The sequence below is a fragment of the Zootoca vivipara genome, chromosome Z1 (genome assembly GCF_965207765.1).
Source record: "Zootoca vivipara chromosome Z1, rZooViv2.hap1.1, whole genome shotgun sequence".
Taxonomy (NCBI): domain Eukaryota; kingdom Metazoa; phylum Chordata; class Lepidosauria; order Squamata; family Lacertidae; genus Zootoca; species Zootoca vivipara.
In genome coordinates this window covers 37,260,485-37,284,958 of record NC_142583.1, presented here as the reverse complement: position 1 = coordinate 37,284,958, position 24,474 = coordinate 37,260,485, and the positions used below count along the sequence as shown (strand labels likewise).

The window sequence follows — 24,474 nt, the reverse complement described above, 5'->3', positions numbered from 1 at the left end:
GATATGGCCAGACTGACAGTGCAGACAGTCCTTAAGATAACCAGGTCTCAAACCATTTAGGGCTTTAAAGGTCATAACTTGGCCAGAAAATCAAGGGACCTATATATGCCAATGCACGTGACCCTGAGCTTTCTCTCTTGGTCAGAGCATCGGAACACCCGCCCACCTTTCCCTTTTATTTAGGGCTTGCATGCTTGACCTTGCTATGCTGTCGTGTGTCATCTGCAAGAATTTCCCCCACTTGGCTGATTGGCTGGTGCCATTTGGGTTTCGCCTGCCGTGTAGCAAATCGTCACAACTTGTAAGGTTACAGATAGGCTCTGGTTCAGGTGATAGGGATGGGGGAACGCTCTCGCCATCCCTATGTGAAGGGGTATTCCGTTAAAGGAATCCAGGGACTCAATGGTTTGGTCAACCCTGCAAGGGGTTGTGCCCATGCCTGAGTCCAGGGAGACATCTGGGTGGTGGACATAGCATAGTGGTCAAAGAGAAAAATAACTACCAGACTTTTAGAGGACATCTGAAGGCAGCCCTGTTTAGGGAAGCTTTTAATGTTTAATAAATTATTTTATTAAAATAAAATAGAACGTGAAGCTGAGGCTCCAATACTTTGGCCACCTCATGAGAAGAGAAGACTCCCTGGAAAAGACCCTGATGTTGGGAAAGATTGAGGGCAATAGGAGAAGGGGATGACAGAGGACAAGATGGTTGGACAGTGTTCTCGAAGCTACGAACATGAGTCTGACCAAACTGCGGGAGGCAGTGGAAGACAGGAGTGTCTGTTGTGCTCTGGTCCATGGGGTCACGAAGAGTCGGACACGACTAAACAACTAAACAACAACAACATATTATTTTATTTTAATATTTCTGTTGGAAGCCACCCAGCCAGATGGGCGGGGTATAAATAATAATATATTATTATTATTATTATTATTATTATTATTATTATTATTATTATGTCCCCAGCTTTCTACCATTCCAGGTGTTCACCCTAGGCTGACCTATGATGGAGCTCTGGGTCAGAGCCTATGCAACCACTCACTTGCTGTAATCAATAAAGTTGTGGCCTAAATTCTGCCAAAAACCAAACCAAAATTTGAGTCTTGTCTGAATTTATTTAAGAGGGAGGTTTAAAGGTCTTCACGCGCAATAACTCCCTATTGCATAGAATTAGGCTGTAAGAAAATCATCAAAGCTCACAAATTCAAACAGACATTCTTACGGATGGAAAAGATGTTTTTATCAGTTAATTTTAAACTGGATGTGTGAATTGGCTTTATACGAATTACACCAACTTGAGCAAAAAGAATCAATGCAAGCATACAGAAGAGAATTTGTATACAAGTTATAATTTTGTTATCCTTTGAGTATGTATGTGAAACTGCCAAAAGCCTACACTGTTCACTGTGATCATTCATTTGCACAGTAGTCTTTTCAAGAGAATATAATTATCCCACAAAACAGAAGTGAAGAATGCAAAAATGCATTCATCTCTCCATATTCCAACATTTATTTTTCAAAAGATACTTTTAAAATTTCTAGAATACACCATTTTATTGTCAGTCAGTATTAGATATTAATAAAGAGATACATTAGAAGCAACATGGTTCAACTGGGATATTTTTTTAAAAAATGATCATCATGACAGAACGTTTAGAGTTCATTAAACTGTTGAAAGATTAACAGCTCAAAACACCCTCCCAAACTGTGCAAAAGTAGAAATAGATTACAGTACCTCTATGACATTTCAAATTATGGAACAAAGGTTCTGAGATGACCCCCATGTGTGAGATGTCAAGCAGAAACAGCATCCTTAAAGCAAATCGCCAGTTGCCTATGGCACTATAACTTCATTGGATGAAACTCTGCAATGGCTTGTTATACCATAGGGCGGCACTGCTGATTGACAGCAGCAGCATTAGAACTGTCTTAGCATCATCATAAGTAGTGGTTACGAGCATTAGCTATGTGTCACAGCTGAAATATTTACACAGCTATAAATTTACTGAGTACCCTCAGTAAAGACTATACAATTTCCCTCCCCACCCCCGAAATATGGGGTTGCAAAACTTAAATGGCTAGGCAATAACCATTTGCAAATAATATTTGCCTATCTTAAATCATTGTGACAATGAGGCAATGGACGCCGAACATTTAGGAATTGAATTATTTTCATACCAAGGCTATGATTCTACATTTACTCTACTGGGAGTAGGTCCAATTGCGCTCAATGGGCCTTATTTCTGACTAGACTTCCAAGTTTGCACTGCATGTGTTATTGCCGTCATAAATATTACTGGGCCAATAATGTCAGGAGGAAAACTGGAAAGCATTTGCTCAACTGGGATACAACATCCACATTTAGATGTAGCGCACTAACAACACAATGTTTTGAACACGTTTTTCCTAAAATGTGTCCCTGTCCTGCCCTGCCTTGCCCCTGCATCCCTGGACCCCTCACCAAATGGCCACCTGGCCAATGTTGGAGGGGATCTGCCAGGCAGGCACCGCAACGCATCCTTATGAATCCTCTGGGCTGGGGCAGTGAAGGCTGGGCTGGGGCAGCAGTTTTGTTCACTCTTCATGCCCCACCTCTGGTCCCACCCAGCTCATGTGCTTGTACGCCCCGGGCACCAGCAAAGGATGCAACGCCACTGACTGTGTCTCTCTCCTCCTGCATGCTGAGTAACTGCCTATGTGCAGCTCTGTGTTGCAAGCTCTCTCATGTACATCTAAGCAAGTAGTCAAATTACAGCTTTTCTGTTGAGTCTAATACTTGTGATCTAGTCACAAAGCTTAGTTACAAGATAGCCTACCATACCCAGTGAAAATTTACTTGCTATATGCCTAAAGCTTATTATACAATACAATGCAATTAAATACAGCATTTATGTACAATTAAACTTGTATATTTTGTAGATTCGACAGACCCACTGACTTCAAGGGGACTCCTGATATATAGAATTGTGCTGTTAAATAATTAAATAAACACATTCACCATCAGAATAGTTTCATTTAAATTATGGATACATGGCAAGTGAGGCTTCCTTTTCTAAAGTGTAGTAGAAGTCTATTGTCAGAAAAATTGAAAAGTTGCATTGGTTATATAAAATTGTAATTTTTAATGTATTTTTAATCTTTTGTTGGAAGCTGCCCAGAGTGGCTGGGGAGACCCAGCCAGATGGGCAGGGTATAAATAAATATATTTATACTTAAAGCACAATAATAGCTCAAGATTATTCTCTGTACCCTTTCAAAATGAACTGCAGTAGAGATAAATATGAATTGCTATTCCAACCATTTCAATACATTACCCAATTGATAGTTTTTGTTTATCTTTCTCACGTTCCATTGCTCTACTCAGTGATCCAACCTCGGTAAATACATCACTTATCCACATTTTCTCTATCAAAAAGTAGAAAGGGGGAATGTTTTTAAAATAATTAACAATAATAGGAGAGTTGCACCAAAAGCAATAGTTGATATTGTTATTCCAAGTTGGAAAGAGTTTAATACATTTCAGAAAGAAGCTACCAACATAAGAACAGACTGCCAACTCAGGCAATTCACATATGTAGATGTACAATTAATTATGGATTCAGATCACTAGTCAAGTAGGTCACACACACACACACACACACACACACACACACACAATTTCTTTATTATATATTTGTGAAGCAAACCATTTTTAAATGTAAACAGCTTCAGAAGCTGGGCTTACAAGGGATGTATGCACAAAATTCTTGTTTTTAAATATGCAAGACTGTGGGGAAAAATTCTGGAGACTTCAACAACATGCATACGTGAAAAGAACTCCTTCTGTTCTCTTCCCACACAGAGAGGAAAGAATTCTGGATGGAAAATTACACCAAAACTACCATGAACTTCTGTTTCATTATATTTATGGCATTCACTGAAAATGAAGTTACCATATATCCAAGCCACATCAAAAATGTGTATTATTTGAATACTCTGTGAAAGGGGCATTGCAGTTCAACATTGCCCATGTTGACTCAGAAGTAAGCCCCACTTAGTTCAACGGGGTTAGTTGCCCAGTAATTGTGTAGTGTGTACCTTATCCTGACAAAAACACTCCTGTTTTTGTCAAAGACTCCATACAAAAATTATACAGGAGAGCCTGCTTGTACTTGAAAGGGAAGCTAATTGCTTCTATAAATACATATTACAAACCATTACCATAAAGGGCAGAATGCCACAGATGCCACTCCTATGTCCATTATGGGCTGCAATCATAATCCCTGCCTGTCGTTGCGTTTTGTTTAAGTCTCAGCTGCCTTGCAAAAGCAAAGCTGAAATTTCTGAGGTGAAGGAATGGCAGAAAAGTGGAGGCAATGCTGGCCAGAAGGACAGATGAGAGAGAGAGGCAAATGAAGTTGAGTTGGCCACAGTCATGAATTAAGAAGAGCTATCCAGCTACGAGCTGAGTATTACACTTGATGAAGTAGACACTATTCCATGAAAGCTTGTACTATAATCAATTTGTTGGTCTTTAAGGTGCACAAGACTCTTTCTTGTTTTCAATTCTGCAATTAGGGGACTGCTGCTGAAAAGGTTCTACACAGCATATTGCATATGCAGACATCAGTAACATGGAAATTAACTTTTTGGACTAATTTGCATCAACCAAAGATACAGATTAACGAATGAAAGGTGTCTGTAGAAATCTAACTATAATGTATATGTCCCAGTTAAAATACTTTGATATAAACACTCCATTTGTAAATACATCAGTTTACAATTAAAATCCTCTGGTCACTTCACAAACTCTAAAACAAGATTTTTAACAGGTGCATAGATTCAATAAAAGTATAACAATCTTTGAGCATTAAAAAACCCGAGAATTTCTCAGAGCTCAACTTTTATACACACACACACACACACACACACACACACACACACATTTATATAAACACACATAAATAAATAAAAGGATTTTATTTTTTGAAATATAAAGACAGCATGGAGAGAAGTAAGAGCAGAAAGGCCTCTGTGGAATATGGTTGTGTCAACTTTTCTTCTCAGGTCTGTATTTGAGTTTCAAGAATTATGCATACTCTACGAAAAAATGTCTGTACAAACACACATACCCTTTCTCAACTATTCATAGCCAGCCTTGTTCATTTTGTCATATAGATTTCCTGTTTCCACACCTGTGACTTGCTGGGGTAGACATCAATTGAATTGCTCACATGTAGAGCAAGAAGATAAAAAATGTCTCTCTTTGACCTAAAGCTCTAGTATATTTTTAATACACCATGAAGCGAAAAAGGCTTTATTTTCTCTTTAAACTCCACCCAGTCCTGACAAGTATTTTTCACGTACCTTTCTCCATGCCATTTGGATTGGGGGTGGGCTGCACCAACTTTCCTCTTTTATTAATCAGGTACACTAGTTTGGCCCTTTGTCCTATTGAGGTCAGGGAATTACTCCTGAGTGAAAACATTTAAGAGTGTGCTTCCAAGCCATAAACTATGGAAAATAATGTCTCCTAATATATCAGGGAATCCCTCCAAATAAATTCTGAGCTCCTGGAAGGAACCATGAAGTCACTTGCTATGAATAGGAGTCTGCCTAAAGGCAGGGCCAGCTTTGAGGCAATGTGAGGTGGTCACCACATGATTTTGGTTGTCATGAAAAAGCAACAAGTTATTAATGATTTAATTTATTATTCTTGCATTTTTACTTCCAGGAAATTGTGCTTGTGGGATTTTCTTCATCAGCAGAGCTTGACCAGCCTCAGGTTCATTTTTAAATAAATCGAAATTAACAAAAGTTTGCAGTGAGATCCCCTTCCAAAGAAAGTTAAGCCTGAGGTAGTGCTGTCTGGGGTGTCATGTGCACCAACAACACATACAAACCTATAGATATAGAATTGTTAAATAGGGTAGAAAGAACCCTGCCCTTGGCAGAACAAGTGGTATGTCATTCTATATGAAACCATATTAAGTATATTCACAAATATATATCTCACCTTTTCCCCATCCATACTCCATCTTCGTAGGACAGGATTTTATACTGCTCAGAGACCTCCATGTTTCAGAGTGTGGTCTTAATGGCAACATGTCTAATACTTCTTCCAGAGAGGTCTTGTTAAGAGTTTTTGCTGACCGGCTAGGTTTAGTGCCCACATTAGATGATAATTTAGGTGGTGCACTAATAGCTCTTTCCCCAAGGATTTTGCTATGAAAACTCTTGACACTCATATTTTCTGTGGGGTCCTCGAAGATATCGCTAAGAACTGGGTGCATCGCCATGTTTTCTGTTGACAAAACAAATGAATAACACCCATCACCAATTTTAGTCTGAAATCATCCCTCTTGCTCTGTGCTACTTTCAAAGCCATTACTCTTCAAAAGTTTAAGTAAGGAACAGTCTTATTTGTTTAGCTATAATCCAGAAAAAAGGGGGGAAAGACATTCAGAGTTGAGCCACACATTTGGCTCCCAATTTCCTGGTAGACAATGAAAACAGAGAACCATACAAGGTAACATAGTTTTCCTTGTCCAACAGTAAGAAGCATACAAGCACGTTTGATGTAACAACAACAACAAAAATTTCAACTGTTGCAAAACTACATGGTGATTTGGATTACCTCCTACATCCTTTGAAAGAGAAGAGCGCAAGCATCTTCTCCCTTAACTTTCATCCAATTTTGTAGGGTATTTGAGAGCTCATGCGCTAAACCGTGTCCCCGGAGACCTCCCCCCCCCCCGAAATGAGACATGACAACAATATATGGGTTTAAATTGGGCCACAACTTTATTGAAATTCAGGTGTAGGAACCTTGGCATAGGCCTTGGAAGGTATCCCTCTCAATGTTCAATGGAAATGTTCCAGACAAATCTCAGTCACATCCATTGAGGACACATATTATCTTATAGACTACCGTTACATGATTTGCAATAACCTTGGATTGCTTAATCAGCTCTGTGTATACTTTTTGGAATCTATATGTGTAAGAAGCAAGGGTCATTAATCTTCATTAAGAATAATGCTAGTGTCCGTAGGCTATAAATACCTATGTGATGTATTAGGTTTCCTTTTGCATGCTTATTTTACATCTTTATTCATCTGTCCTAGTTTAATAATTATATGTTAAAAATAAATTATAACTTTACACAGATACAGAAAGGGAAAAAATTGAATAAGTATTCATCATTTCCCTTTCCAAGTTCTTTCTTTCAAATATATTAATTACATTGGTTATGTACAGATCTAGCAAGTCTTTATAATTGTTGGAGACACACAAAATACATTAAAATACCCCACTACAAGAGTAGCCATAGTTTCTCCTGAATTTAGCACTTCAGAAGATTGGGAGGAACCCTAAGGATGCAATCTGAAATCTTATGTTGAGAAGACTGAACATTATTTGCCTACAGTATGAAAGAGCATTTTATTGTTTCCACTGGTGTTTCTTCACCACAAAAACCTGCTTTTACACCACTGACTTTCCATGTTGTCATCTTTTAATCATGGGTACTCATATCATATCTCTGAGCTTATAGTAAGAAATAGAGTTTAAACCAGAGATGGGAAACTGTGGTTCTCCAGATGTTTTTGGACTACAATTCCCATCATTTCTGGCCATTGAACATGCCTATCCTGGTTTTAGCAGTGCCCTGCTCAAATTTGAAATGTTGGCAGAGTACCCATGATTAAGAGATGACAACATGGAAAGTTGTTGGATAGGGACCTGTGGTCCATCCGGCCACAGCTGATCAGCCACTAGCATGTTCAATGCTACTAGCATGTTCATCAGCCACTAGCATGTTCAATGGCCAGAAATGAGGGGAGTTGTAGTCCAACAACATCTGGAGAACCACAGTTTCCCATCTGTGGTTTAAACTCTATTCCTTACTATAAGCTCAGAGATATGACATATGAGTTGGATCTAGACTTATTCTTGCTTAAACTGGACCTGCCAAAATAAATGGCAATTAAGTTATGGTTAAGGCTGTACTCTTAACCACACTCACCTGCAATTAATTCAATAGGACTTACTTCTGAGTAGAAATCGTGAAGATTATGCAGCAAGTAAATCATACTTTGAGCCCCATTAATTTAACTAGGGCTGAATCTACACAGATATTTTAAAATGCTATGAAAATGCTATAAAATATATATATGCCATTTGCCATTGAGCACTACAGCACCGTCTGATGTCACATTTTTATAACACACTTATAATGTTATAATTGCAGCTGTGTAGCTGAGTCCCTAATCTTAGCATGATTAAGTCTGTAACCAACCCTATATTTTTATTTCATAGGCAGGCGGGTTTGTAGCAGTCATATTTCATTTTTCCTTAATGTTATATTAGTCATCTTTCACTGTTCCTTAATTTTATTTTCCACAGGAAAAGAAAGAACTGGACAATATTCAGAATAAAATCCTGCTCAGAGGTAAGTCCCATTACGTTTTCCCAGGTCATTGTGATTTGTATTACAGTCTGAGAGTGCATTCCTATGCCCGCTTACCTGGGAATAAACTTCACTGAAATCAAAAGGACTTACTTCTGAGCAGACATACATAAGATTGCACTGTAAGTAATTAAACTGAAGTAGCCCAGCAAGAGCAATCAGTTGCAATTACATTATTGATTTTTTTTTTCACTCTAAAAACACCACAGCTATGAGTCAATAGTTGACAAATTGGAATTTTGAGTATTTCTTGTCTCCATTATTTTTCTTGTAATACTACAGCTGACAGTGCTGTCTTTGTTCATATTAAAACAGGTGTGTTTTAAATGGCTAACACCATAGCTTAGACCAGGCATCCCCAAACTCGGCCCTCCAGATGTTTTGGGACTACAATTCCCATCATCCCTAGCCAACAGGACCAGTGGTCAGGGATGATGGGAATTGAAGTCCCAAAACAGCTGGAAGGCCAAGTTTGGGGGTGCCTGGCTTAGACTGATAAATAGAATATGTATGTTTATCCACTTTTTGACACATTTTCCTTCTGTGTATCAGTGGTGGGAACCTGTGGCTCTCCATGTGGCTCTCCAGTTATTTTTTGACTCCAGCTCCCATCAGCCCAGCCAGTATAACTACAGGAATGATGGAAGTTGTAGTCAAGCAACATCTGGAGGGCTGCAGGTTGCCTCCCCAGCTTAATATCTTTTGACAAATGAACCTCTACAGTAAAGATTATTGTCTGAAATACAGGCAACCTATAGAAAATATCCGATTAGATTTTAACTCTCCTGTGTGATCTTTTGTATTTCCATTTTGGCAACAGAATTTGCATGGCCTAATTTGAAAGATTCAAAAGCAAAGGTGCCTGGCATAAGTCTTTATCATCTTGGCAGAGCTCTCCTAGTTTCTTGAAACAGGAGCTGTTTGCGGCACAGCTACTGTTGTTTGTCGCAAGTCAGATTTGATTCTGTTTTCTTTTGATTTCACCAAATAAGAAACATATGCTTCACAAACTTGATTGCTTTCACAATTCTTGTTCTAATAACTTGTAAAGTAGCAATAGGTTTAATTCAGCTGTATAGTTACACTTTTCCTTACCTGTTCATCCCTTCCCTGACCAATACCTAAAATAATTACTTCTTCCAAGTTCACCTTAAGTGGAGTATGGCATACCGGAACATGGTGATGCTTGTATTGTAATCTGAAAATGAAGGAGAATAGATTAGAATAATTCCTTTTTATGCTCATCAGAACACAGATCTTTCAGATTTAATGACAATTCTGCATTTGTAATGTCAAGGTTAACTGAGGAAAATAGTCTTAAGCAGAATTACCTTTGTTCTCTAGGCTAGAAAGTAGGTCAGTTTTCGTCAGCTGATAATAGATGAAACTGTGTTTTTTTAGAGCAGGGGGTGTTCCCCAGTAATTGCAAGTTATGGTATAAAACAGCCCAGTGGTTTGACACTCTCAATCAGTTTTGGTTCACCTGCATATTCAATAGCTGTCATAAATTTTCATTACCAATCCCTTTCTGTAGGAAATACCTTACTAACATTTGCATGCATTTGTTCTGGTGTGATATTAACAAAAATGCTTTCAGGCAAATATTTTGAAGCTTGAACAGGAAGCACATGGGAAAGAGCCGTGATCCTGCCCTACCTCAACTGTAGCCAGAGAGAGAGAGAGAGAAGTACTCTGATAGCTGAGGTACATACTAGAAAGCCCAGATCTGACCAGCTATCTCTCCCCACATTTTTAATGGGGAACAGCTAAAGTACCATGTCAATTTGCTTCTCAAATTTCTCCTGTTAAGGCAGCTTTGCCTTTCATTTTATTTTTTTTAAGAAGGTGGAGGGAGCTGTCCAAGGGAGCAGGCATTTGACCAACATTTTAAAAATAGATGAAGCAACTTATTAAAGCCTTTGCTGCTGTATTAGTGGTGCTCCAATTGTAAACACTGGAACCAACATTCAATCAGTTGGACTGATAAATTTGATTCTGGTATATGGAAGGTTTGGGGTCCTTTAAAAAAGAATAGGTCTTGATTATTAAGTTATCTTTCACTTCCTTCTTGAAAAGGCACATATTGAGGGCCTTTTCGGCAATATGTGGGTGTATTTAAGTTTAATTTGGTGAAAGATAGATGATCAATCAATTAAACATTATTTGTTTTATGTGGATATTGCAGAAGACTCTCGTTCATGGAAAGAGAACACAATTCCATTTCCCCCCTGAATAAATCAGCATTCTCACTACTGTAGCTTCAACACCCAGTGTTATTGGCCCATAGGATGATTTTCTACCAGATCAAAGGAACACACTGCTCAACTGAAGTAGTGTAGTAAAGTTCCTGTCATCATGAATAAAGGTGCTTTTTAAGAGATTGATTGTCACTAATAACTTTGCTTTGAGAGAATCCGCATCCTAAGTGTCACTAAGGGAAATAATGATGGGCTTTTGGGGAACTGGGGATATCGTGTGTTTTTAGAGCAGGGATTCAGAAAATGAATACTTAGAATAACTTCTGCTCTTGTTGACACATTTTCACAGATCATAGCAATGAGGAAAGAAGAGTTTGTTTCCTTCAGACATACCCAAATCCCAGTGCAATCAAGTCATGTTGAATGATATCACAGCCTATTGCTGGAAATTCAGTTCCTATTATTGAATTATAATCCCCCTTAGAGGCCTCAATCAAAACTGGGGATTTTTTTGTATTAAGTACATGACATATCTGACACGCAAAGTATAAATGGCATCCACTTACCAAACACCCCTTCTTCTCAAGGGGCCGACATTATGTTATGTTATCACAAATCCACAAATCATGCAAGAGACCACTTATTTAAGAAGAGAGAGTTCAGAATCCTACAGAGCTGAGAACATAGCATGAATACACTTTTTATAGGATATTTTAGATCAAAACAGCATTTTTGGAAATATAAAATATATTACGAATTAACTGCAGTTGCCTCTTCACTGTATCAGTAGATCAAATGTAGGGACATTTTAGAAAAGTAAAGATGAAATATACTTGGAGTTGAGAGTGAATTTCATGCTCTTTATTCAGCTTGTAGTAGCAAAGGAGAAGAGGAGAAGAATGGCTCTTTTCCCAAAACGTCTGCTTATATGTAACAGGTAGGTAGCCGTGTTGGTCTGCCGTAGTCGAAACAAAAAACAAACAAAATCATTTCATTAGCACCTTAGCAACTAAGTTTGTCATAGGTATGAGCTTTCGTGCGCATGCACACTTCTTCAGATACACTGAAACCGAAGTCACCAGACCCTTATGTATAGTGAGAGGGTGGGGAGGGGTATTACTAGGAAGGGTGGTGGGAATGGGTGATTGGCTGATAGGAGTGGTAAACCTGTTGACAACTGTTAACGACTGTTAACGACTGTTTACCACTCCTATCAGCCAATCACCTATGACAAACTTAGTTGGTCTCTAAGGTGCTAATGAAAGGAATTTTTTATTTTTTGTTTCGTCTGCTTATATACATTATTTACACAATGGGCCTTGCGTTATTGGCTACTTCAGGGCTGCACCTGTAGGCCAATCAGGTTGCAGATTCACTTCCACCTGGAGCTGGATCGGGTGGCTCCTGCGAACCAATCAGAGTGCTGAATTTTGGATCCTATTGTTCTAGGATTCAGCTCAGTATATAACAAAAGATGAAAGTAAAATTCTTATTATTAGGTTGCAGGCAGGTTGCTTTTTTGTTTTTAAGACTGATTATAACTAATTAGAACAGGGTTACAATAGCAGCTCTGGGTGGCTGCCCTTAAGATTTTGGAACGGTTCATACTTGCATGTAAAATACTTGATTTCTCATCACTTGATTGCTCAGTTCTTAAGTTCATTCTTTCTCTCCATGTAGACATGTGGCAGGAGAGCAGGATCATGCACACTGGTTCTCCCTGCCTCAACCTTTACATGTTCAGCAGATTTGTAAGAATAACTCAATGCATGTAGACTTGTCAACAAGCCAACAGTAAATCACACTGTGTAAGTTGGAGTTAACTCTTTATCAGCAAAAACAAGATCTGCATAGAAGTGTCAGGCCTAATGAGCACAGCAACTCACATCCAGTAGGTCTTGGCCCCATGAAGCAGTTGCTGAGTCTGAAGGTCCCCAACTCTCCATAGCTGCCTAAGTCCCCTCCTCTCCAGGGTTTTTCCCCAAGCAATCAGCGACAGTGTCTGGGTGTTACTAATCTCTCCTGTGCCCTTTTCATGCCTCTTCTGGCTCTTGGAGACAAGGGGGGGGGAGCTTGTTGCAGCAGGAGGGGGAGACACCCCCGACTCTTCACCAGCCTAACTCGTCTCTGGCTCTTGGCCTCCCTTCTCTCCTGCTTCAGTTTCTGCCTCTGATTCTGGACTTCTTTCTGCCACACACTCTCCCAGCTCACCAAGCCCCGTTACCTCTTCAGCTTCCAACACCTCATCTTCCCAGTCTTCTCCCTTTTCTCCCTGCAACCACTCATCATGTCCCTGGGCTCTGAGCCTTCTTCCCTTGGGGGTTCCCCAGCTGGTTCCTCCCACCATTCCTCTGTGTCCAACCAGTCCACGACAAGATCCCCATGCTGTCTGGAACTGTTCACATTCAGAGTTTCTAAACATATGACAGAACCTTTTCATGCATATGTTGAATGTGCAGAGGTCAGAACCCTAGCCATGTGTTCTGTGTACACCTGAAGGGAACGAGTGAGCAGGCCTTTAGGCTGTAACGCTAAGCAAATTTTTTGGGACATACATCTCACTGATTTCAAGTAAGCACACTTATGATCTCATGGCACATAACTCACCCGCAGAATGCATGAACTTATTGCAAAAGCATTGCTTCAGAGATAAAATGAAAGTTCTAACTAAGTCATTTGTTTTGTACTGAAATTGGAGTGGCTGTGATGCTAAGCCAATTACCTGGCAATACATTTAGTCAAACGTAGCTCCAAGCTAATGTTTTTAAGGTGGGGCTTTCACTCAGAAGCCAAAGGCTCATATAAGAAATGGGAGGAGGGCTGGTCTTCCAGCTCTTTAAAATAACATATATAAAAATAGAGTCCAAGAAAAGCCGTTAAAAATACATGGAAAATACCAGAAATAGATTGAAACATACTCACATGTTGGTACTCTGCTAACCCATCCTAGCGTTCTACTAGAAAGCTTCTGTGCTCTGTGACATCACCAGAAAAGCAGGGGAAAACAGAACTTTCTTCCTCCGATACTGATGGAATGTGGGCATTGATTCTTTGCATAGAATCAATGAGAAGAACAGAGCTATTCAAGAAAAGGATTTCTGGCCATGACCTGGTCATTAAAAAAAATACAATTATATTCACTCTTGACTGCTTTTTGAAGTGCTTTAACTTTGGGAAATTGGAACTAAATGAGAGGTCATGTTATGCTAATTGAATCCTATTATGTCAACGTAGGCTGTCGAGAATACATGATCTAAAGCATATGATTCATACTTCACTTCACTACGTGTCACAGAGAGTCTGCCAGACTTTGGGCAAGTTGGGAGATTTCCCAGTGTGCAGTTTTATCTGTGAACCAGAGAGGATATTCATCCTTTCCACACACCAGATACTGAAAAGACATCAGACAGATATGTATGCAAGCTATTTAAATTGTTAAACCATTTAAATTTCTTCATTACCAGAGTATTTCTAAGACTCGCTTCTTATGAAGCTGAGGGTGGAGAACAGGCAGCAAAAGCAGAATCTGCTATTGTTCAGAGCAGCAAGGAAATCCAGAAGCCTCTAGAAGGGCAGAGGGGCAACAGTTGATCTAGTCTGACTTATAAGGGATTATTGTGCTGCTGTACAATAAACAGTACAAAGAGGTTGAATCTTTCCCTGGTGTGCTTTAGGATGCCAGTTCAAAGCCCACTATGGCTTGGTTCTAATTCAGATTTGAGGATTCTACATAATCAATACTTAATAAAAATAAAAACACTATTAACATGGCTATCCCTTATTTTCCAGGATGATGAGCTGCATTTTCAGCAAACCATTGTTTGTGAAGTATTCCTATTTTATTGTATTGTCTATGACCATTCATAGGTCAGGGGGGAAGAGATTGGTTGTGTTCTATATTATTATAATCAACAATAAAATCATACCATACCAAAATAAATTGGTCCTTACTTTTTAACCTCTAGAGAACCTCAGTTTATATGCCTTTTTTTCTAGCAGAGCTGATTCCCACACCTTTGTGTACCAGTATGAAATATCGGCTCTGGCTAGATCCCTCCAAAATTGGGTTATTGTGGCTCTGATCAAAGCTGGCATATGGAGAATCAACTCCATACAGCTTAGTTCTTGATCATTATCATCAATAATTGTTTAGAAGAGCCATAAGATATATGCCATACATTGCATGGTTTTAGATCCCATAATAAATAGACCTTGTGTATCCTTCCATCTCATACATTTTGAGTGAAGGTTTCAGCCATTGCAATAAGTTTTTATTTTCCTAACTGAACAATAGATTATTTGCCAAACTCGGTAGTGGCACCCGCCCTGTGGAACACCCTCCCATCAGATGTCAAAGAGATTTTTAGAAGACATCTGAAGGCAGCCGTGTTTAGGGAGGCTTTTAATGTTTAATAGATTATTGTATTGTATTTTTCTGTTGGAAGCCACCCAGAGTGGCTGGGGAAACCCAGTCAGAGGGGGGGGGGTATAAATAATAAATTATTATTATTATTATTATTATTATTATTATTATTATTATTATTTGTGCCAGCCACAGCACTCTTAATGGCACTAGGCATAAACTTCTCACTGTAAGCTGCTACTGTTGGAAGAGAGTGCATCTCTTCAGCAAGAAAGATACAGGAAATGCTTCTCATGCCTTCCTTCTCATTGCTTAACAACAGGATTACCAAGCTTAAAACCATGGAGAGACCTGGATTCTTATCTCATTATACATGATAAAGCTTTCTTTAGCACCTCAGCCCTTGCTTTTTCCTGCAAGACCAATGACAGTTGTTAACAGTCATCAACAGGTTTACCACTCCTATCAGCCAATCACCCATTCCCACCACCCTTCTGAGTAATACCCCTCCCCACCCTCTGACTATACATAGGGTATGGTGACTTCTGTTTCAGTGTATCTGAAGAAGTGTGCATGCACACGAAAGCTCATACCTATGACAAACTTAGTTGGTCTCTAAGGTGCTACTGGAAGGATTTTATTTTATTTTTTACAACGTCAGACCAACCTACCTGTAACTAGGCATTCTTAGAAACAGCAATGCCGCCATATCTGGCTAATAAGCATTAAAATGCCTCCTGCTGGGGTGGGGGTGGGTGGCAAGGGAATGAATGAATATGAAGATCAGAAATTATTCAGAGTTGTGCTCCAAATGAACTTAATTCACCTTTAGTTCACCTGGTAATATGGGAACTACTTTCAGGGGTAGTTCAGAGATTTTTGAACTATTTTAGTGAACTTTGTTCAACTCAACTAGTTCATTCCAAGCACTGAATTTTACTGAGGAGATATCAGAATATGTTGTTGTTGTTTAGTCGTTTAGTCGTGTCCAACTCTTCGTGACCCCATGGACCATAGCACCCCAGGCACTCCTGTCTTCCACTGCCTCCCGCAGTTTGGTCAAACTCATGTTCATAGCTTCGAGAACACTGTCCAACCATCTCATCCTCTGTCGTCCCCTTCTCCTTGTGCCCTCAATCTTTCCCAACATCAGGGTCCTTTCCAGGGAGTCTTCTCTTCTCATGAGGTGGCCAAAGTATTGGAGCCTCAGCTTCATGATCTGTCCTTCCAGTGAGCACTCAGGGCTGATTTCCTTCAGAATGGATAGGTTTGATCTCCTTGCAGTCCATGGGACTCTCAAGAGCCTCCTCCAGCACCAAAATTCAAAAGCATCTGTGAGGGACAAGGGATACAGGGAAGTCCCTCCCATCTTAAGTTCCAGCCCATCCCCAAGCGCTGGAGAGAGTAAGGAGAGCTCTGCCTCCAGCGGAGAGTTAGGAAGTGGTGTCCGAGGCTCAGGCAAGGTTGTGGAGCCCATGCGCCAGGTGGGACAGGAAGTTGGACGCACGGGGGGGGAGGCCAATCCCCCCAACTCCCGAATTGCGACGCAAACGTAGGGGGAAGAGGTTGGGTCTGCCAAAGCTTTGGTGCTGGAAGAAAACGCGCCAATCGCCATTCGGAGGTTCTGACACCTCACCTTAAGGATGCATTTTTACCGCTCTGAACACTGTAAATAATCAGCACTTAATAAAAGCCTTAAAAGACCATGCTGGAGTCGTTACTCTAGAGTAGCCATATCAGGCCCTCTGACAGCAACCTCCGAATCTTTTTTTGGCTACTTTGGAGTGCAGCGATGAGCGCTCAAGAGGCTGAGCATTGGAGGCTGGAGACCGAAGCAGCGAAGCAGGAGCTACGGAACCTCACAGCGCAGGCACAGCAGCAATTGCATGCCGCTCAGGAGGAAGCGCGAGGGGCGCAGGAGGAGCTGAACAAGCTGGTGGACCAGGTGAGGACAAAAGAGGAGACTGAGAAACAGCTAAGGGTGATGGTATTGGACCTGCAGAAAAAGTTGGAAGAGGAAAAAGCCGCTAGAGGTGGGGGGCGCCCCAGCCGCAGCTAATCCAAGTGAGAAGGGGACAGAGCCTAGTCACCAAGTTTAGCGGCGACCCTAGGGAGTACCTAGGATTCGAGACAGAAATAAATTATGCGCTGGAATTGCATGCAGCAGAATTCCCAGATGACGCGCACAGAATCTCCTTTATCATAGAGCATTTGACGGGGGCCGCCCGAGAATGGGTAAGACCGCTCATCGCGCAAAAAAATCCTTGCATGAAGAACGCAAAATTATTTCTAGAAGCTTTAAAAATAATGTACGCTAGTGACAGTGAAATGGAGGCCACTAAAGAGGAGCTTCATAACTTAACACAAGGAAAATCGACAGTTAGGGACTACTGGGCGAGATTCACCATGCTGGTGCACAAACTGGGGTGGGATCTGCAAAGTGAGCCAGTGAAATCAGCCTTCTACCTGGGTTTGCATGCAGACGTTAAGGATGAGCTGGCAAGAGGTCCTAAACCGCGAACTATGGATGAGTTAAGCAAAGCGGCGCTAGCGGTGGGGGTGAGACAGGAATCCAGATGGAATGACAAACAAGCGACGCGCGCAGCAAAACCTTGGTTCCCACGCTCCCAGGACAGACCACATCACCAAACCCCACCCCAGGGCCCGCCCCCAGACCCGCCCAGACCAAGCCCAGAGCCGGAACCGATGGAGATCGGTGGAGCGCGCACGCGGGCTTTTCAAACCCCGGCGGCGCCAAGACGCAAGGAGGGAAGAGGCGGGAATTGCTTTCTCTGCAACTCCCCCCGGCATCGCGTCAGAGACTGCCCTCATCGCAGAGAGTGGCAAGGAAAGGCGGGAACGGTTGTACCTTCCCCCACTGAAGCAGCACTACAGCAGGGAAACGAGACAGCCTGGCTGCAGGAGACAAGGGGCAGCAGCCAGGCACAGTCAGCAGACAACAGCCCCAGCCCGCCCACCCGCACAGAGAGGAGCAGAGCCAGCCAACCCCTCCCAGAGCAGGAGTGGTTCTAGAAGTCACGCTAACGCTCCCAAATGGCTATCCCCTGACGGTCCTCGCCTTAATTGACAGTGGTGCCTCAGCCAACTTCTTCTCGAGAAACTTTGCAGAAGAGCACCAGATCCAGCTTCTGCAGCTGGATTTTCCCCTGCACGTAGCCACCATTGACGGCAGAGAGTTGCTGGGAGGGGCCATCACTCATCAAACCCCCCCCCCATGAGAATGACGGTGGGAAGGCACTCAGAGACACTGGCTTTCAACGTCACAACCATCTCAGACCCCCCCCCCATCGTTTTGGGAATGAGCTGGTTGGCGCGCCACGACCCCTCCATAAGTTGGCACCAGAGATGCATCACGTTTGGGTCGGACTTTTGTCTGGAACATTGCATGCAGCACCAACCAGGGGAGGGGCCTCCAATAGCCACGGTGGCCACCATGCATGTCAAAGGGGGTGAGGCGATACCCAAGCAATACTGGGACCTGCAGGAGGTCTTCAGCGAAGCGGAGTCCGACCACCTACCCCCACACAGGTCTTTCGACTGCCAGATCAACCTGGTGCCAGGGGCAACGATACCCCCAGCCAAGCTGTACGCCATGTCAGATCAGGAACTGGAGGATTTGCGTGCGTTCATAGACAAGAACCTCAAACGGGGGTTCATCAGAGAAAGCAAGGCAGCAGGGGGCAGCCCGGTCTTCTGGGTGGACAAGAAAGACACGCAACAGCGCCGTCTTGTGGTGGATTTCAGACGGCTCAATTCAGTGACAGAGCCAGTGGCTTTCCCCATGCCCAGAGTGGACGATCTCCTGACAGCGGCACGCAGGGGCAAGATTTTCACCAAGCTAGACCTGAGGGGGGCGTACAACTTGATCAGGATCCGGGAAGGCGATGAGTGGAAAACCACGATGTTCACGCCTCTGGGCTCTTTTGAATATCTGGTGATGCCCTTCGGGTTGCAAGGGGGCTCAGCATGCTTCCAGGCCTTCATGCACCACGTCCTGGGGTCCCTTCTCTTCAAGAACTGCTTGGTCTTCCTGGATGACATCCTTATCTATTCCGCTGACCCAGTGCAACATGTGAAGGATGTCAGGGAGGTGTTGCAACGCCTGAAGGAGAACCACCTGTATGTGAAGCTGGAGAAGTGCAAGTTTCACACCAGGGAAGTGGACTTCCTGGGCTACAAACTGTCAGACAAGGGACTGGCGATGGACAAGGACAAGGTGCAGGCCATCCTGGACTGGCACAGCCCCAGGACGCGCAAAGATGCCCAACGCCTCCTAGGATTCGCCAATTTCTACAGGAAATTCATCAAGAACTTCTCGCGGGTTACGGCTCCCATCACGGACTGCCTGAGAGGCAAGCAGAAGTTCAGGTGGACGCCAGAGGCGCAAGCAGCGTTCGAAAGCCTCAAGAGGGTGTTCGCGTCCGACCAGAACCTGTTCCACGTGGTGCAGGATGCGCCCCTACGCGTGGAGACAGACGCTTCAGACCGGGTGTTGGGAGCGATCCTGTTGCAACTGGACGCCAACAGAGAGTGGAGACCTTGAGCCTTCTTCTCCAGGAAGCTGACACAGCCTGAACGCAACTACACAGTGTTTGATAAGGAACTTCTTGCGATCCACGCTGCTTTCCAGCACTGGCGACACTTCCTGGTGGGCGCCAAGCACCCCATCCAGGTGTGCACAGACCACAAGAACCTGGAGTTCTGGAGAACGGCCAGGGTGCTCAACCAGCGACAGATACGGTGGGCAGAGTTCTTCTCGAACTTCAACTTCTCCATCCACTACATCCCGGGGGAGCAGAATGTCAGGGCGGATGCCCTCTCCCGCAAACCAGAGTACATGGAGCAGGAGTCGCCACCAGCGCCCAGGCACATTTTCCCCCCATCAGCATGGTCCTGCGGAGCAGCAGTGGTGAGCGAGGCAGAACTCACAGCACTGACGGCAGCAGATGAGTTTGCCTCCCGCATCTTCAGAGAGCTGCGAGGGGGGAGGGAGCAGGCTAAAGACTTTGAGGAAAGGAGGGGTTTGCTTTTTTACAGGGGAGCCCTGTACCTGCCCACCAAACAGCTGAGAGGTAAGGTCCTCAAGCAGATGCACGACAACCCAACGGCGGGTCATTTCGGAAGGGACAAAACCACTCACCTAGTCATGAGACACTTCTGGTGGCCAGGGGTGCGGGAGGATGTTCGGGATTATGTAAGGGGATGTGACACCTGCCAGCGAGCAAAGGTGGTCAGAGCGCCACCAGCAGGTTTGCTGGAGCCATTAGGCACACCGCACAGGCCGTGGGAAGTAGTGTCCATGGACTTCATCACAGACCTGCCGTCGTCCAGGGGCAAGACCGCAGTGCTGGTGGTGGTGGACCTCATGTCCAAAATGTGCCACTTTATACCGTGTGCCAGGGCGGTCTCGGCAGAAGAGACGGCCAAACTGTTTGTTGACCACGTATTCAGACTGCATGGATTGCCTTTAAGAGTTATTTCGGATCGTGGCCGCCAATTTGTTTCCAGGTTCTGGCGGCGGCTAATGAACCTCCTGCAGGTGGAGGTCAGTTTGTCTACGGCTCGGCACCCGCAGACCAATGGACAGGCGGAGCGGGTCAACGCCATTCTGCAGCAGTACCTGAGATGTTACGTCAGCCAGAGGCAAACGGACTGGGTGGATCGCCTGCCACTGGCAGAATTTGCCTACAACAATGCGGTGCACGTCTCCACAGGGGTGTCGCCCTTTAAGGCCAACTACGGGCGCGACCTCAGATCTTTCCCGGAGAGGGAGGGGGAGGAGGAGGAAGAGGGCCCACAGGCAGAGGATTGGGCAGAGGACCTGGAGACGGTGCACCAGCAGCTCAGAGAACACTTGGAGAGGGCCAAGGAAGCGTACAAGAAGGGGGCAGATCGCCACAGGCGACCGGGAGAGGTCATCAGGGTGGGGGACAAGGTTTGGTTATCCTCGGAAGGTCTTCCCACCAGGGGGCGATGCAAGAAGTTAGCACCCAGGAGGCTGGGCCCCTTCACGGTCACGCAACAGGTCAACCCGGTAGCCTTCAGGCTAGCACTGCCTGAGGACATGAGAGTGCACCCAGTGTTTCATAGATCACTGCTGTCGCTGTACAGAGAAAGTACCAGGTTCAGGGACAGCGATCAGCCTCCAGAGGGAGGGGGGGAGACGGGAGACGCCCGACAGCTCAATGAGGCAACTGAGATTTTAGACTCAAGGAGAGGGGTGAGAGGGCTGGAGTACCTGATAGCATGGGAGGACACTCCGCCGTCCCACAATGAGTGGATACCGGCCACGGAAGTACCTGAGGAATTTTTAGTGGAAGAGTTCCACGCCCTGTTCCCCCACAGGCCCAAGCCCTGGCACATGGAAAGGGAGGGAGAGGGGGAGGGGCGGGAGGAAGAGATCGCAGGCAGCAGCTCTCCATGGAGATGGGAAGCGGAATTTGAGGATACGGAAGAAGAGGTGTGGGTTTCACCGAGGTCGACTACGTCAGAGGCAGGAGAGGACTGGCGGAACATTTTTACTCCCACCAGCTCTGACGCCACTGACTTCTTGGGATTCCCGTCTTCTCAGGGGGAAGGGGAAAGATCGCAGGATTGGGAGGAAATTTTTACACCCACAGGCTCGGATGCCACAGACTTCTTGGGGTTTCACTCGTCCCCAGCAAGCAGAGAGCCCCTAGGGAGGGGGGGAGAGGAGCCTGGGAGGGGGGTGGATGTGAGGGACAAGGGATACAGGGAAGTCCCTCCCATCTTAAGTTCCAGCCCATCCCCAAGCGCTGGAGAGAGTAAGGAGAGCTCTGCCTCCAGCGGAGAGTCAGGAAGTGGTGTCCGAGGCTCAGGCAAGGTTGTGGAGCCCATGCCCCAGGTGGGACAGGAAGTTGGACGCACGGGGGGGAGGCCAATCCCCCCAACTCCCGAATTGCGACGCAAACGTAGGGGGAAGAGGTTGGGTCTGCCAAAGCTTTGGTGCTGGAAGAAAACCCGCCAATCGCCATTCGGAGGTTCTGACACCTCACCTTAAGGATGCATTTTTACCGCTCTGAACACTGTAAATAATCAGCACTTAATAAAAGCCTTAAAAGACCATGCTGGAGTCGTTACTCTAGAGTAGCCATATCAGGCCCTCTGACAGCATCAATTCTTCGGCGATCAGCCTTCTTTATGGTCCAGCTCTCACTTCCATACATCACTACTGGGAAAACCATAGCGTTAACTATACGGACCTTTGTAGGCAAGGTGATGTCTCTGCTTTTTAAGATGCTGTCTAGGTTTGTCATTGCTTTTATCCCAAGAAGCAGGCATCTTTTAATTTCGTGACTGCTGTCACCATCTGCAGTGATCAAGGAGCCCAAGAAAGTAAAATCTCTCACTGCCTCCATTTCTTCCCCTTCTATTTGCCAGGAGGTGATGGGACCAGTGGCCATGATCTTGGTTTTTTTTTTTATGTTGAGCTTCAGACCATATTTTGCGCTCTTCTCTTTCACCCTCATTAAAAGGTTTTTTAATTCCTCCTCACTTTCTGCCATCAAGGTTGTGTCATCAGCATATCTGAGGTTGTTGATATTTCTACCGGCAATCTTAATTCCCGTTTGGGATTCATCTAGTCCAGCCTTTCGTTGTTGTTTTTTGTTGTTGTTGTTGTTTTTTAAGAAAACCTTTATTACTTATTAAAAATTACAAAATTACAAAATTACAAAGAAAATACATATATAAAAAAAGAAAATACATATAATCCAATTACAAAACCAGAAAATACATATAACAAATAAACAGCCTTTTTCCAATCATAGCATTCTGAAATCGGCCATGAAATCCCACTAATCCAAAACTTGGTCTTTACAGTCTCGGATCTGGGGGCCTAGAATATAGGAAACCAGACAAGCCGGACAAAAGAAAGAATAAGAATAAAGGAAGAGTGAACAAAGGAAGAGCGAACAGAGAAAAGGACCCAGGTAGGTCAATGGTAAGGGGAGGTGGGACGGGGGAGGTAGAGTAGGGAAGGGAGGGAGGGAAGGGGAGGGGAAGATGAACAGAGGATGAAGATAGATAGAGTGAAGATAAGAAAAGTGTAAAATAGGATAGAGTTTTGACTTCCCAAAACTTATCATCGGTTCCCTCACATAATTAAATTTTACTAAGCTTCTCCTTTTATTTTAGATTGATTACCTTTCTCTTTTCCCATCACCTTATTTCCTATCCTCTTGTATCTCTTAATCTAAACATATCACTAATTTTGTGCTTATTTTTTGTTTGTAAAAGTATTCATCTACATATTTCCACTCATCTTTGATTGTTTGTTTTGGTATCCCTCTGATCGTTGCGGTTAACTTTGCTAGTGTCATGTATTCAATCAATTTTATATGCCAGTCTTGAATAGTTGGAACCTTATCTCCTTTCCAATTTTGGGCGATCAGCATTCTAGCGGCCGCACACGCATAAAGAAGTATATTCTTCCTGTCCTTTGGTATATCCTCCGGGATCATGCTCAGCAGCAAGATCTCAGGTTTTTTCTCGAATGTGAATCTAAGCATTTTTTTCATTTCCTCGTAAATATTTGACCAATATGAGCTAATCCTGTCGCAACTCCACCAGCAATGAAAAAAGTCGCCCAATTTCTCTTTATATTTCCAACATTTATCTTGGTTGTTTCTATAAATTTTAGCTAATTTTGCTGGTGTAAGATGATACCTGTAAACCATTTTCCATATATTTTCCCTTATTGTCATACATGCTGTGAAATTTATGTCTTTACTCCATAATTTCTCCCACTGTTTAACATAAATTACCCTCCCTATATCTTTTGCCCATTTTATCATTACATCTTTTACCATCTCATCTTTCATTTCCCACTCTAATAAGAATTTGTAAATTTTCGCCAATGGTCTCCCCTGATTTTCTAATAATAGTTCTTGTAATTTTGATCTCTCGTCTTCAAATCCAATTACTTTGTGTTCTTTGAAGATCGATTGTAGTTGAAGGTAGTGTAGCCAACTTTGACAATATTGCTCAATTTGGTTATATGGTTTTAGCTCATATTGGTCATCTATTTTCTCGATCAATTCTTTATATGTCGGCCAATTATTTCCTTTGGGTTCCTTGCTTGTTGCTGACATTTCTACGGGTGAAGCCCACCATGGTATTTTAGGTTCTAATAAACATCTAAATTCTTCCCAAATATCGAATAGGGGTTTTTTAAATATATGATTTTTGAAGGATGTATATTCACCTTTCTTTTCTTTTAATAGGTATGCGTGCCAACCTCCAATATTTCTAAAGCCTTCCAGTTTCAATAACTCCAAATCATCCAACAGGAACCATTCCTTCGTCCAACACAAGCAGGATGCAGCATAATACAGTCTCAGATTCGGGACTCCCAAACCTCCTCTTTCTTTTGCGTCTGTTAACAACCTATATTGTATTCTTGCCTTTTTTCCTTGCCAAATAA

The 24,474-nt window shown here is 43.3% G+C and overlaps 1 protein-coding gene across 2 annotated transcripts in view; it reads right to left on the bottom strand.

The window, feature by feature from the left end:
* The window catches only part of IQCM (IQ motif containing M), a 114,076-nt gene that overhangs the window by 73,849 nt on the left and 15,753 nt on the right, over positions 1-24,474 (bottom strand). Inside the window, exons 2-5 of one of the 2 annotated variants that reach the window (XM_060278649.2) lie at positions 13,568-13,754; positions 9,543-9,645; positions 5,996-6,283; positions 3,315-3,405 (exon numbers count right to left, since the gene is read on the bottom strand). In XM_060278649.2, coding sequence (XP_060134632.1) covers positions 3,315-3,405; positions 5,996-6,278 — 374 coding nt within the window. In that variant the 5' untranslated portion in view covers positions 6,279-6,283; positions 9,543-9,645; positions 13,568-13,754. The remainder of the gene's footprint in view (positions 1-3,314; positions 3,406-5,995; positions 6,284-9,542; positions 9,646-13,567; positions 13,755-24,474) is intronic. The other variant, XM_088661097.1, reaches the window with a different exon arrangement.